General features: G+C 32.6%; 1 protein-coding gene across 1 annotated transcript; it reads left to right on the top strand.

The window, feature by feature from the left end:
• The first annotated feature begins 5,457 nt into the window (after positions 1-5,457).
• Positions 5,458-10,073, top strand: LOC105776936 (zinc finger CCCH domain-containing protein 44-like). Its single transcript, XM_052622087.1, has 4 exons — positions 5,458-5,997; positions 6,431-6,510; positions 7,013-7,200; positions 7,355-10,073. The coding sequence occupies exons 1-4, from the start codon at positions 5,666-5,668 to the stop codon at positions 9,413-9,415; spliced, it is 2,661 nt and encodes an 886-aa protein (XP_052478047.1). The 5' UTR covers positions 5,458-5,665; the 3' UTR covers positions 9,416-10,073.
• The last annotated feature ends 5,506 nt before the right edge of the window (positions 10,074-15,579 follow it).

The raw sequence follows: 15,579 nt of genomic DNA on the forward strand, positions 1-15,579 counted from the left end.
AAGCTTCAAATAGATCTAGTAATCACATGTTGAAACTATTTTGTGTAAATGAATTGATGCTAACTAGTTGCCATTTTTAAATCAGGAGGGTAATGAATCCTAACAGTGTATGCTAAACTTGATTTTAGCAAAAGCTGTAATGAGCAAACATTATAGGTGGAGATTGAAAATACCTATGGAAAACTATTTTTAAATGAGGAGATTGCAACCCTACTGCACTAACAAAAGCTGCTACAGCAATACAAATATGCAATCGGGGGAAACTAACCTATAATGAGCAAATCGGGGAAGAGAGCAATGAAGAAGTGCTGGAACAAAGAACCTGTAATGATCAACAACCAAACAAATAATGAAAAAAAATCATAACCAGCAAGAAACGAAATGACGATTTACCAAGAACTGAAACAATCGCACCAAAAACTCATATTTATAAAAAAAATTGCAATAACACCCATTAAAATTGCATACAGAGAGGAAAGAAATAGAGGTTACTCACAGGCGGAGATTACTCACTTGCCGGTTCAAAGCGTCCGGAGATCTGAGACCGTCGATTCGGAGAAAGATGCAAAGATGAAATCGGGAGCGGCTGGAGGTTTGGTTCGTAGGCACCTTCTGTTGATGTTGGGAGGGAGAGGGTCAGGTGGAGCTCGATTTCGCCAAGGGAAGGGTAAAACAGACACCGATTACCTAATCTTTGCTTTTGCAAGGGATTAGAAATCGGTGCTGAAGCAGAGAAAATGCCGAATCCGTCCGCAACGTAATAGGCCCATATTAGGGCAATACAGCGAACCAAACGGTGTATTGAGTGGGGCCACCGAATCGGGGTGTAATGGCTAATCCATTACACCTAACCAAACATGGTGTTAGTTTTATCTAGTAATTTTATATAAAAATTATTTATTAATAAAAATTAAAAGGAAAATGTAAATAACTCAAAAGGCATAAAGATAAATTTAGGCTCTAATATTTATCCATTTTGTCACTTTGGTCCTTAATTTTTAAATTTTAATCAAATTGCTTTTGTTTTGGACTGAAAAATTGATTGAACAATTTAAATTTCAATGACATTGATATGGCGGCATATGTGCAGTTTACGCATACTTTATTACTAACATGAATGACTTTTTTAAAAATATTAATTTTTAAAGTTCTTGAATTCTTTAATTTTTTTTAAAAAATTATGGGTTGTGTGTATTATTATGCTAATTATTATCTCAATGTCATTAAAATTTTAATGATGTAATTAACTTTTAATTTAAAACAATAATTTAACAAATTTTAAAAGTTGAAGTGTAAATGAAAAAAGAGTAAACATTATGGATTATTAAAAGATTCAAACATAAGAAAAAAAATCACATCTTAATAAGTAAATTAACAAATTATTTATTTGCACGTGCATCAAATAACAAGCTTAAATAATAAATAGTTTTAGTAGTAATAGTTAGTGGATAATTGAATATAGTTTCATTTATGGGGAAGGCAAGGCAACAACCATTTCATGACGGTCCAACATTTGCATTAAATTTCAAACACCATTGTGAGCTGTCAAATTTCTGAATCAAAAGTAAGTCCACATTTGATTTCGTGACGGATTGATGCAACTTCAGTGATCACAGGCTCCATATATATAACCTTCCTTCTCAATCTAATCTATTTAATAAGCTTCACCAAATCATACAAAAATGATCCAAAATCTATTTCTGCTTCAGATATTTATTTAAAATACCATACCATACCATTTCTTCATTTTTCTATATTTTAAATTAATTTTGTTTATTGTCAAAGGTTTTGCAGGGTCTTTGATTTTATGTTTTTAAATTAATTTTTCTAATTTATGTTTTTCTGTATTTAATTTTAAAAATATTATTTTAACTTTTAAAAAATTAACATTTGTTAATTTTCTTGACATGGCATTCTCACATATATTGCCATATAGATGTCATATCAACAATTAATTAAAATTTTAATATTTTAAAAGTTATAAATTTTATTAAATAAATTATTAACATTATAAAAATATACAATATATATTTTAATTTTTAAAATTAATTAATTGTTGATCCCACGTGTATGCCATTTCAACAAATTTAGTAGACATTAATTTCCGTCTATTTTGGAATGATGTGACAAACAATACAAGTTGAAGAGTTAAAAAAACGAAAAATTTAATGGAGGACTATTTTTTTTGTAAAAGTAGAAGGCTAAATAAATCATTAGACCTATTTAAATATTTAGTATTTGTAAAAATTAACATAAAATAAACTCTCTTATTTAAATTGACCGACCAAATTAATATTTATATAAAAAAAACAACATAATATAAAGTAGACTTGGGCTAAACTAGTCATATGCCAAAAAGGAAATCCTTATTGGTCAAATAGGTAATTTTTTTTAATTTAAGGAAATAGGTTGGAGAGAGAGTGCTGAATGCGCTTTATGTACATGTGGCAGGAAAGCGTGTGTAGCTAGAAGTATTTTTTTATTTTTTTAATATAATGAAACAGACCAATTTTGGAGAGAGAGTGTAAAAACGCGTTCAATTGAACGCACTTTCCCTTTAAATCGCATTTCTTTTGACTTTTCTAATATAATTAGTATATTTGGTTAGATGGTTAAATATTAGTGTTTTTCTCTTTTAAGTCTTGGGTTCAATTTCTCTCCTACTCATGTTTGTATTAATAATAATAATTTTGTCTTAGAGTCCCATGTTCAATTCCTTCTCTTCTAAACACATTTGTAATTTTATTTCATGTTATTTCAAGCTTCTTTTTAAATTAATAAATATATTATTTTCAAAAATATTATATTTTAATTTATCTTTTAATTAATATATATTTTATTCATAAAATCAAATAATTACTACAAATATCATTATTTTAGTAAATATAATTTTATATGTGTAATATTTATTTTTCAATTCATATAATGAGTGTAGTAAATTTTAGTATTATATATTTTTGTATGTGTATTTAAAATATTTCACATATAAACATAATGATATTTGAAATGATTAATTAAATTATTTCATATATAAAAATATTTGAAATATCATAACCACAATGTAGATGAAAAACAATGATATTTGAAATATTTTACATATAAAAATAATTATTATATTTGAAATAATTATTTCATCTTATAATATTAGAAATCACCATACCCACGATATACATGGAGAAAATAAATATTTGACATATAAATATTATAAAGAAATATATATATATATAATTTAGTTAATGTTTATATTATATATAAAGGAGCTAATAATTTTAAATATTTTAACATAATGATATATATAAAATATATTTTTATTATATAATTACATATTTATTATTTAAATTTTATGAATAAAAGAGATATTAATTAAAATTGAAAATAATATATTTATTAATTAAAATAAAAATTAAAACCACATTAAATAAAAATTACAAATGTGTTTAGAAGAGGAGGAATTGAAGCTAAGACTCAATTATAAAATCATTATTATTTAACCATTTAACCAAAAAGAGCTAATATGTTAAAAACATTAATTAAAAATAATAAAAACTTAAAACAACATGAAATAAAAAATAAATATCTGAGTGAAAGAGAAATTGAATCGAGACTCAAAGACAAAATCACTAACATTTAACTATATAACAAAAAATAATTATATTAAAAATAAAACATGCAATTTAAACTGAACGCGTTTTATTGACACACGTACAAAAAATGCATCCAACATATTTTCTCTCCAAATTGATCTATTTTATTAAATAAAAAACGATTTATTTGATCAATATATATTTTTGGGTATATATGAATAATTTAGCCGTCGACTTGATGATGAAAGTAAAATTTTTGTTTATAGATTCCTAGTTGATTGAAAACCAAATTAAAACTGTAGACCAGGCCTTAGCCCGTGACCCGAACATTTGATTCATAGAAAAAAGTGAAGACCAGAACACTAATAAAAAAGTCAAAATATGACTGAGTTCTGCTGATCTGTCATTTCACGTATTTCACGGTCTGTAAGTTCATTCACATTAGCCAGCACCACCACCATTTGAATTTTGAACAGAATTTTCCAAATGTATGGGCCCCATTTCTCCGCCTTTTTGCATTTGCCTTTGCTACAATACATACTAACTACTGCCGCCCACTGACCACGTGTTGCTGCCTTGGATTAGAGAATCAAACACTCAATCTCCATTTCTCCGTAGACCACTCCCAACCCAACCATTGAACCGCGTTTGACGTCTACACCATTCTAACCAACTCCTTTAAGGGTTAATTCCCCTCAACATCCCCAAATCATCAACACCTTTTAAATTGGTCCTTAAGCTTCAATACTTCTAATCAAATCCTCTATGTAATAAGTATCATATCAATTAAGTGATTCCATTAATGTGATCATTAGTTTATGCATTAAATGTCAATTTAGATCTATTGTGGAGTTGTTAACCAGTGAGATTAACAAGAGCATAGAGTGATGATTTGGATGGTATTTCACCTTCAAATAAAGTGGAGAGCCACTAATGAAGATTGTAGTATTTTTGGTTTTGGGGGAGATAGATATGGGGTCTGGAATGGGAGTTGGTCATTTTAGCTCTTATTGGGGGCTTTTATATTAGAAGATAGGGTTGATTATGTGCTTAGAGACTATTGATAGTGAAATCATACTTTGTTCTCCTGCAATGACGATGATGTGACGTCTTAAAGACAACTAGATAATCAATGATTCTGAATCTCCATGTGCATTCCATGTATTTGTAGCGAAGATATGGTTTGGTATGAGGTTTACTAGGCTTAAGTCTTTTAATGGTAAAAAGTGGAAGGTTCATTAGGTGTATGGTTCATGGGCTCAATTAGGTTTGTCGAGCATCGCTGAGGGACACATGTTGGAGGTACAACATAAGCATTTTTAAAACACGTGAATTTAATCATAAACAATCATGTACATATCATATAAACAACTTGGGTATGACATATTAAAAAACCAAACAATGTAATTGAAATTCAATATAATCATAAACAATCATGTACATATCATATAAACAACTTGGGTATGACATATTAAAAAACCAAATAATGTAATTGAAATTCAATAAGGCTATCTCTCCTCTCTTTTTTTTTTCTTTACATGTCAAATCCAAGCCATTCGTGCAATAAGTACACATGCAGTAGCAATTTGACCCATGAGTTTTAAATATGCTTTACTTTATATTTGAGTTGGAATTTAATGTACAAACTAATGACAAGGTTGATAGAATTACTTGATTAATACAATACCAATACTTTGAAGATTCAATTAAAATAATTTAAAATTTAAGGACCAAATTAAAATATAGATAATAGTTTGGGATGTTTGATGAAATTAACCTTAAACTATAATTTACTTGTGTCCGCGCTTCCCCTACCTTCCTTCCTTCCTTCTATATCTTTGAAAAGCAAAACTTTATAAAAAGGTAATTAAACTTTTTTTTTTTGGTTCCTTCCAAACAATGCCTTGTCACGTCCCTTCCCATTCCATTTCCATGTGCCTACTACTACTCATAGCTCCACCACCACTGCCAAACCCCCATTTCAATCACTAGGGTTTTCAATTTGTATTTAATTAATTTATTTTCTGTACGTCTTAGGAAAATAATTAAAGAACGAAAAACTTTTTTCCCCAATTTTTAATATGGAAAATTGTCAACAAGTAGAATCCGCCATGGCTATGTTGAAACCTTGTGGTGATGTTAGGGATAAAGGTAATAGTTTGAATCGCGATCAATGCCAGGAGGTTCCGGATTTGGACGATTCGCAAAAGCTCGTTGGAAAATCTGACGTGGCGGTTAATGGAGTCAAAGTTGTTGAGATGAGCGTGGGGAAGCGCCGGCGGGGAAGGCCGCCTAGGAATCAGGCGACGGCCGTTTCATCATCGGCGCCTCCGCCTCAAAGGAACAATAACGATGAAGAAGATGTTTGTTTTATATGCTTCGATGGCGGGAGTCTCGTGCTTTGTGATCGCCGGTGAGTTTGGAGATTTTGCTGCTTTTATCTTGTTTTTGTCTCTCTTTTTTTGTTTGATTGATCAGAAAATGTAGGAAAATGGAAGAGAATTTTAGTTAGGTGGCCGAGATTAAGGAAAAATCTAGAGCGTGGGCTGAAAATTTATTAACCTTTTGTTCAATCTTGCTTATCATAGTTTTTATTTAGGCGAATTTAAACTGGAGTTAATTTCAGCGAAATATGGAAGTTGTATGCCGATGCCTTTAATTTTCAGTTTATTTGTTGATACTGGTAATTCATATATTGAAATTCATGATCTTCTTCTTTTGGAAACTAAAATTTGGTGTAGTTTTAATCTTCATCTGTTTATTCTGGCTCATATATTCTTTTTGTCCTTTTTCTTTTTTCATTTGTGTTGTATACTATTGCTGATTATATTGGATTTTACGGTCAGAGGCTGTCCTAAGGCATACCATCCAACCTGTATCAAAAGGGATGAGGCGTTCTTTAATTCAAAGGCGAAATGGTACTGTGGTAAGTTGCATTTTAGTTACTTCTTGTAAATATTTTCCTTTTCATTTAAGTTTAATTAATATAACCACTGGAAAGTGCCATTGCTTGTGTTAGCATTATCTAGATTAATATTACACTTTGCTTCCTTTGCAGATATTTATCTGCTATTTTGTTTTACTGTTGACATGCGCATGTCATATGGTAGCTTACCTGTTTGATGTTGGTTTAGATTCTTTGTTCTCGTGTAGTTATTGGATCTATTATATTTATCTTAGTTATGGTATGATATGATATGATACAGTTAACACTTGCATATTGAATGGTGGCTTCTCATGTCTGCCATTGACTTAGATTCCCTCTTCCGGAGTAGTTATTACTTTACGTTTTTCATCTTAGTCATGATATCTTACTGTCTCCATGTGCATATTGAATGGTTATTATGCTAACATTTTTATTTCAATTATTAGGAATGATTAAGTTATTTATTCCATTATTTTTCTGGTGTTCTACTTGTGTATTTCAGGGTGGCACATATGTAGCACTTGTCAGAAGGCTTCATATTATATGTGCTATATGTGTACATATTCCTTGTGCAAGGATTGCACTAAAGATGCTGATTATGTGAACGTAAGAGGAAATAAAGGATTTTGTGGATTGTGCATGAGAACTATAATGCTGATTGAAAACACTGCCTTAGGAACTAAGGAAATGGTATGATTAACTATGCCTTATACATTCAATTTCTTTTTGAATGTGTCTTCACCTTTTTCAATTAATTTGTAAGTATTGTAATTGGCATGTTCAGATTGCTGAAGACTGAAGAGATTTTGTCTACCTTAAAAGCCTTTTAATTTATGATGTGCAGGTTCAAGTGGATTTTGATGATCAAACTAGTTGGGAGTATCTTTTCAAGGTGTATTGGACTTTGTTGAAAGAGAAGCTATCATTAAGTTTAGATGAGATTATTAAAGCTAAAAATCCCTGGAAAGAAATTGCTACCATGGAAAGGCCTTTTGAAGACCTAGGAGCTAGTTATTCGAAGAGAAGAAAAACGATGAAACAACAGAAGCTTTTGAACAAAGTTGAATCTCCTGACGGCACAATTGGGGCTGGTGAGAAGGGACACACAAAAGAATATCCTTCGTTGCTTGGCAGGAAGGAAAAGGAGCTGGCCTCTCCACTAAAGGGAGGTGATGTCTTGAGTGATATTGGAAGCAGAGAAACTAGCATAGCAGTTCATTCTACAGAAATGGAGTTATCTGTAAATAAGATTGAGACAGATAAAATATGGCACTATCAAGATCCACTTGGGAAAATTCAAGGGCCATTTCCTATGGCAATGTTACGTAGATGGAGCATGAGTGGTCATTTCCCACCTGGTTTGAGAATATGGAGAGCAAATGAAAGGCAAGAGGACTCCACCCTCTTAACTGATGCTTTGGATGGGCGGTACAGCCAAGTGCAACAACTGCTTCATAACAGCTGTGTACCAACTGAGGACGAAAGGGATGGAGATATTAGGGAGAGTTGGGATCTGAATGTGGATCAGGTGGAAAGTAAACAAGTAGAAGGGTGCTCGAACTCAATGCAGAATAATGCGAATGGTCATTGTTGTGGTAACAATGAATCTGCAAAGAGCAAAGAATTGGGCTCTCAATCTTCTTCTTGCACCACTCCCGTACATACGGTCACTTCCAGTACAGTACAAACAGGAAGTCCTGTGCCACATTGGGAGCCTCTGAAGGGTGATAATTACTTCCCTGGCCAGCCTCGAGTGAGTAGTTCACGTCCCTCATCTACATTATCTGCAAAACTATGTGAAACGCAGTCTCTTCAAGTTATCAGAGGTCATGGGGTTGAAAAATGGGACCGTGGTTCCATTAACATTAACGAAAATTTGAACGAGACCTCTGAAGTTCAAATTATTGCTGGAAATGTGAAGCAAGAAGATAGTGAGGGAAAATCTGGCAAATCTTGTGGGCAAAGCTGGAGGTCACCTTTAAATGATGCTTTAAATGGATGGGATTCCAATTGTGGTCTCATTTCTCTGGCTAGGGTTCTTGAAGCAGCAAAGCACAATCATGATATTGATTTCCCAGACTTTCCTACCTCGACATCAAAGTTGAACCACAAAGACTCAGAACCCCAGGCTACTAAAAGCAAACAGTCTCTTTCTTCAAGTGCTCATCATCAGGATTCAGGTCCTAGTTGGAGCACAGCTTCTAGTCTAGTGGGTAATGGACCACAGCTTTCTGAAGCAGCTGGTGAATGGGGTGGGTATTCCTCCACCCCAGCGAAACCTTCTGTGGAGGAATGGGACTCTGATCTTGTGCCCAACTCTTCACTGAAACAAACTAACCTGGGAAGTGATCATGCTGCTACTCCAACTTCTGGAACTGGCCAAAGGGCACATTCTTCTCCCACAGATCCTGCAGAAAATGCATCTGGTTGGGATTCAATTGTTCCTGAACCTAATGAGTATTCTTTTGGTGATGAGTCAGTTTCTGATCTCTTGGCTGAAGTTGAAGCGATGGAGTCTCTTAATGGATTGGCGTCACCTACATCAAGTTTACGCTATGACAGAGAGTTGGTTCACGGTGCTGAACCTGGTTGTTTTTGTCCTGTAGGAGGATTTAGCCCTGCACCTGATCCAGGAAAAAATGATGCTTTGAGCTCAACAAATGATCTAGGAATGCCATCTGCGTCTACTTTGACCAATGAGCCAATTGGGGTCTCTTGGTCTGAAGTTCTTGATGCTCGGAAGAGTTCTGGTTGGCATTCTTCCACGAGTGCTGAAATGGATGAAGATAAATGGCCCAGCGATGCCTCTGTTAACCGATATGAAGCTGGTTCAGACATGCAGGTTCCTGCCCCACTGGCAACATGGTGCATGGCTGCTGTAGACACCACTTGGAGAGCAGGTTGAGAAACTACAGGAACCAACTGGGAAGCCATTCAGGGAACTCCAATTTTTCATTCTGGAGGTTTAGGTCAAGGAACGAGGAGTATTGGTTGGGGAAATAGTCAGGGAACATTCCAGGACAATGAAAGCATCAACTCAGGCACTTATTGGGGAAGCCAACAGAGGTATGTCAGTTCAAGAGGCCCTGATTTTCTGGCCAAAGATTCAAGTTATAGTAGGGATAGGATCTTAATGCATAGGCACTCAAACTACGGTGGCCCTCCTCTGAATGGAGTCGATACCTTCAGAGCTCCACCCAAAGGGCTACGGATTTGTAAATTTTATGAACGGGGAGACTGCAAGAAGGGAGCATCATGTAGTTGTTGGCAACCCTTGATAAGGTAAAGCACAGCAATTCTGTGCATTGACTGTTAGTTTATTCTCAAAATTTAAACCGTGAGCTGTAACAGTAGTGTATCATTCATTATTCAAGTCGGGCACGATAACAATACCATAAGATTCTACGCTTATAAACAAATAAAACAATACCTTACCTGTGGCAAAGTAGGTAGCCTAAGCGTTAGATTTTCTAATTTTGTGTATTTTATTGTATTATATAAGTTTTGACATTTATGGGTACAAGGAATTGATTCTTATGCCAAAGGTGAGTGGATTGGTAGAATATTTGGTGTCTATGTACCCTCTGAAATTCTGCTTCATGCCATCATGTTGCTTCTTCTTCATTTCCTTAACCATTCCAACCTCTGCTCCTTACTTATCACCATGTTAATTTTCAACTTGTTTATATCATTGCAAAATATGACACTGAAAATTATGAATAAGAGTTATTTTTTAGATCTTAGACTTCTTCCACGTGTTTCTTAACAAACATTTACATGTGATTTTATCTGTTTTTTTAATTCATTCAATATACTTTTACAATTTCAAAAACATTCCACTATTATTAATTTAATTTATACTAAATGTCTTAATTTTGAAAGAAATAATTGAAAATAAAAAATAATGTTTTAAAAGTAATGAAAATAAAAAAAGTGAAATATTAAATGATTAGTTAAAATAAAAAAGCATAAAATTAATTTATAAGATTAAAATAATTGAATAGTTTAAACACATAAAATAAAATAATTAATTACATACGGTTTTATTTTTTTATTTTTAAAAACAAGCAGTTTGTTTGGTATTAAATACTAACCAATAATATCTAACAAAAGATAAAAAAATTACTTTAATTATTTTTGAGATACTTCTAGCTTATCAACGTTAACAATGTTGATTTAATCTAAATCAATATAAGTAATTATTAGATGATAGATATAATATCTCAAAACAATTAGGTAAAAAAACATTCGCAAGTAAATTAAAATAAAATAATAATCTATCAAAAAAAATCAAATAATAAAAGTATCAAACATTTATTTTTACTCATAACCTTTTTCAAACCCTTAAATTGGAGGAAAAATGCGCTTAAGCGCGCTCAAACCTACGTCTTACTCATAGATACAATAGCAACGATCCCAACTGAGCTAAATCTTAATACATCAATTTATAGTCCTAAATCATAATTTTAATTATTATATAACTGTAACACTAATTAAGTTTTAATTAATCTAAAATAATAAGTATAATTTAGTATGGACTTGAAATCCAATGATTTTATAATAACTCTAACACTAATAATAAAAGATTAGTAATAAAATAATGATTAAGATATGCCATAAGTTCATGTACTCTTCAGTAAATTTAAAATTTAGTTCTGTACTTTTATTTCTAGGAATTTAGTCCTCTACTTTTCAGATTTCAAAATTCAAGTTCAACTGTTAATACCATTAAAATTATTTTATTAAATTCAAGTTCATTACAACGTCATTTTTTAGTTACTGATACTACCAAGTGAGTATTTTTTTTATTTCAAAATGTCACACATACAAATTAAAAACAAAATTTTAACAATGTTAGTTATTGAATATGAATTTTGAAATCTAAAAAGTAGATGGAGTACTTCTTAAAAATAAAAGTACATAGATTAAATTCCAAATTTGTGAAGAATACAAGAACCTATGGCACATTATAACCTAAAATAATTATTATATTTTATACTAACATTTAATTATCGAAAAGCTATGTAAAAACTATCAACTAGTTTTATATTCAAGATTGATAATAAAAATCATATATCAGCAATTTATCTATCCTATATTATAATATAATATAACAAGTTATATAAGCTATATATGCTATAAGTGACACATCTATGTTTCTTTCTTTCTTTTTTCTGTTTTTCATTTTATTTAAAAAAATTAAGTCTTACTTAAAAAACATTTAATTCTTCAAACTTCAACTTAATAAATTATTTTTGTATACTTGAATGAATAATATGAATTAAAATTCAATATTTTCAATTCTAAAATTCATTTATTTAATATTATGTTTGGTCTACAAAATATAAATCATCCCATGAAAGAATAAAAAAAAACATTACTATAGGTTTTATTATAAAAAATTAGCAAATTAAATAATTATTAAAAATATTGTTACTTTATGGAATCAAATAGTCACCAAAAATACTTAGGGGCTGGAATAGTAACACCAGTCACGCACCAATTAGAGAGCATACCTAATCTGATTGCATGGAAGATTAGTGTAATCATATATATATATAAACTAGATACACAAATATTAAAGTTGTGTCAAGTGACGTATCTATATTTTTTCATTTAATTAAAGACTAAATTAATCAGATAATTTATTCATTTTATTTAATTTATATTATTATCTATTTTAAATTTTAATTATCACGTAAAATTTTTAAAATTAATTATCACATTTTGAAAAAAGTATCTTAAAATTACGTAAAATTATCTATTCATTAAAATGTATCATTATTTTAAAATATTTAAAAATAATTATCATATTTATATTATATTAAATATTTAATTAAATTATTAGAACTTTTAAAATTTGGATAAATATTTAATTAGATAATTTATCCATTTAATTTAACTTAAATTATTTCTATATTATCTATATTATTATTTATTTTAAATTTTGAATTAAACATAAAATTTCTAAAAATTAAATATCAGATTTTTAAAAGAAATATTTTTAAATTACTTAATTTATATTTTATGATTAATTTAAAATAATTTTATAATTTTATATTATCTTAAATAATATTATATAAAAATAAATTTGAATAAGTAAAAATTAAAAAATAATCTATTTAAATATTAAAACTTGATGTAATTTTACATAATCAATATTAATGTATAAAATATTAATACTTGGGGCAAAATACTAAAAAAAGCCAATTTTTTTTAAATTTACCGAAATAGACCCGGTATTTTATTATTTACCGGAATGGGCCTTTTTCCCCTAAATCGCGTCCACGTAAGCGCGAAGTCAGGGGATATGTCAGCAAATCGTGTCCACGTCAGCGTGCTATGCTGACGTGGCAACAAAGCGCGTCCTTGAAAGTGCGTCCTTGAAAGCGCGATTTGTGTCACATCATCAAAGCGCGCTGACGTGGACGCGATTTGTTGCCACGTCGCACGCCCTTGGGGACGCGATTTCACCGTGTTTCCCTCGTTAGGATTTTTAGGGTTTTTCAGATTTTTAGGGTTTTGGAGAGAAATTAATTAATTAATTAAAATTAAATTACGTTTTGTAATTAAAATATATTAAATTTTAAGGTTTAGGGTTTCGTAATTAAATTAATTAAAATTTATTCAAAATTGGATCATGTTTCGTGTTTATGGGTTTTTAAGATAAAATCAAAGCAGGATGATTTATCAGAAGGATTTTTTGATCGGCATGCGTTATCGCTGCGCTTTTGCTCTGATGAGGTCCCGAAAAAATAATTTTGAGTTGACGTTTCTGAGCAAATAGTATAAAAACGCTTCAAGCAGGATGCTATATGCGAAGAATTTGTGAAATCGCGCCCTCCTGGACGCGCTTTTGCTACAGTTGGTCCTGAAATAAACAATTTCGAGTTGATCTTTCTAAGCAAATAGTATAAAATCGCTTCTACTAGGATGCTTTATGAGAAGAATTTGTGAAATCGCGCCCTCGTGGACGCGCTTTTGCTACAGTTGGTCCTGGAAGAAATTATTTCGAGTTAACGTTTCTGAGCAAATAGTATAAAATCGCTTCTACCAGGATGCTTTATGAGAAGAATTTGTGAAATCGCGCCCACGTGGACGCGCTTTTGCTATAGTAGCATGTTTGGGCTGAGGCTATAAATGAGGCAAAAAAAATGTTCTCAGAATGCATAAGTCACAGCAGAAACAATTTAGAGAGGCTAAGAAGGTTAGAGCTTCAAATATGAGTGAACGTATTAGTGCTGTTATTTACTATGATGGTGAGGTTTGCCACACCGAGAATGATGTTATTTTTTTGTCGGAGAATACGGTGCGACTGGTTTTAACCAGAACATAGATTTGACAGAACTTCGTAAAAGAATTAGGCGTAAAATTTTCAGAACGACGCCAATGAAAGTTCTGTCTATCACGTAACGATTTTGTTCTTCTGTTGATCCGGTGACATATGACTCGTTCGACATAAAAGGTGCTCGTATCTTGGAGGCAATGATGCAGACTCATCTTGTTAGTGGAGCACCTTATATTGAGTTATATGTACAATTTACATCGCAAAATGATGTACTTGCGACCAGTGTTCGAGATGTATACACGACCCTTGGCCGACACTCGGTTAGCGGGTTACAAAATATGGAACAGCCCATGTTTGGTGGTGGTGTCGAATGCACATCCCCTGCAAGACACTCTGTCGGTGGATGAGACATGTACGTCGGTGGCTCGATGTTTGATGCTAAAAATACGTACTGGGAACGACATCAAGTTCTAGTGGGTGGCAATCTACATCCAATTGGGGATGTTATGAAATGCCCAGAAGAAGGGATGATGTACTCCCTATGATGTCAACCGGTGAGGGGACCTCGTACGCTGTAGATGATTGTGGGTTAGAAGATGACTTAGATGTGGATCCACCTCGAGAGCCCGGGCCCAATGATGCAGAGGTTGGCTTATTTTCTGAACCAGAGCCTATTCTAACAGAACCTGAAGATGCTGAAAGGAGTACAGATAAAGAAGAAAATCCACGATTCAGAGCATACTCACCTCCCGCCCACATGCATAATGTCGATCTGTCTGTAGATGATGCGTTAGAGTTTCCAGATCTACCACATCGGTTGCGTGATCGTACAAGTTCGGGGGTAGATTCGGGTGAATTTGAAGTTGGCAATTAGTTTACCAAAAATGATAGTTTTATTGGGGCTTTGAAACAAAATAGCATCAAAAACCGTGTTAACTACCACGTCATTAAATCCAAATCTGATAAGTTTGAGGCGAAGTGTGCAGTGCAAGACGGCACATGTTCATGGAAAATCTATGCCTCATTAAGGAAAAGGACAGGGTTGTTGGAGATTAAAAAGTACAAAGGTCCACATACATGTGCTGCAGGTACAGTATTGACGGTTTCTGAATAATACTTTTATTATGTAATGTTGCATTATTTAATGTACTCCGTTTATAGGTGTTTCACAATATCATCCCAAGATGGATTCAGCTATGTTAGCTAGCTTGATACTGCCCACGCTAAAAGCAAATCCTAGGACTTCAGTGCCGGTGTTAATTGCCAATATTCGTAGCCAAATGGGGTACATGCCCTCTTACCGCAAGGCTTGGATAGCTAAGAAAAAGGTGTTGGAGAATATGCATAGTGGGTGGATGCCTCATATAATGAAATATGGCAGTGGTGTCAGGTGCTAGAGAGATACGTCCCAGGTGCCATCACAGACCTTGAAACGGAACATGCGCACTACAACGGCCGATTGTTACATGGATGCCAAGTGTTCAAACGCCTATTTTGGACCTTTAAGCAATACCGATACGCATTTCCATACTGTAAGCCATTGGTACAAATTAACGGTACCTTTATGTTCGGTAGATATACTCATTGGCTATTGCTTGCAGTGGCACAGGATGGCGGTGGGAGAATTCTTCCAATTGCATTTGCAATAACACCGGGGGAGTCGTCTGATGAGTGGGATTTCTTTCTCTCTAGGTTAAGGAGGCATGTATGCCCCCAACCTAATATCTGTGTTATTTCAGATCGGGGCACCGGTATACTAGCTGCAATTGATCGACAGGGAA

The sequence above is a fragment of the Gossypium raimondii genome, chromosome 10 (genome assembly GCF_025698545.1).
Source record: "Gossypium raimondii isolate GPD5lz chromosome 10, ASM2569854v1, whole genome shotgun sequence".
NCBI classification, from domain to species: domain Eukaryota; kingdom Viridiplantae; phylum Streptophyta; class Magnoliopsida; order Malvales; family Malvaceae; genus Gossypium; species Gossypium raimondii.

Bases quoted from the DNA above. Each gene is read 5' to 3' on its own strand.
- LOC105776936 (XM_052622087.1), top strand. From the start codon at position 5,666: ATGGAAAATTGTCAACAAGTAGAATCCGCCATGGCTATGTTGAAACCT. The intron at 5,998-6,430 runs GTGAGTTTGGAG...TTTTACGGTCAG, and splicing joins CTCGTGCTTTGTGATCGCCG to AGGCTGTCCTAAGGCATACC. The intron at 7,201-7,354 runs GTATGATTAACT...TATGATGTGCAG, and splicing joins CCTTAGGAACTAAGGAAATG to GTTCAAGTGGATTTTGATGA.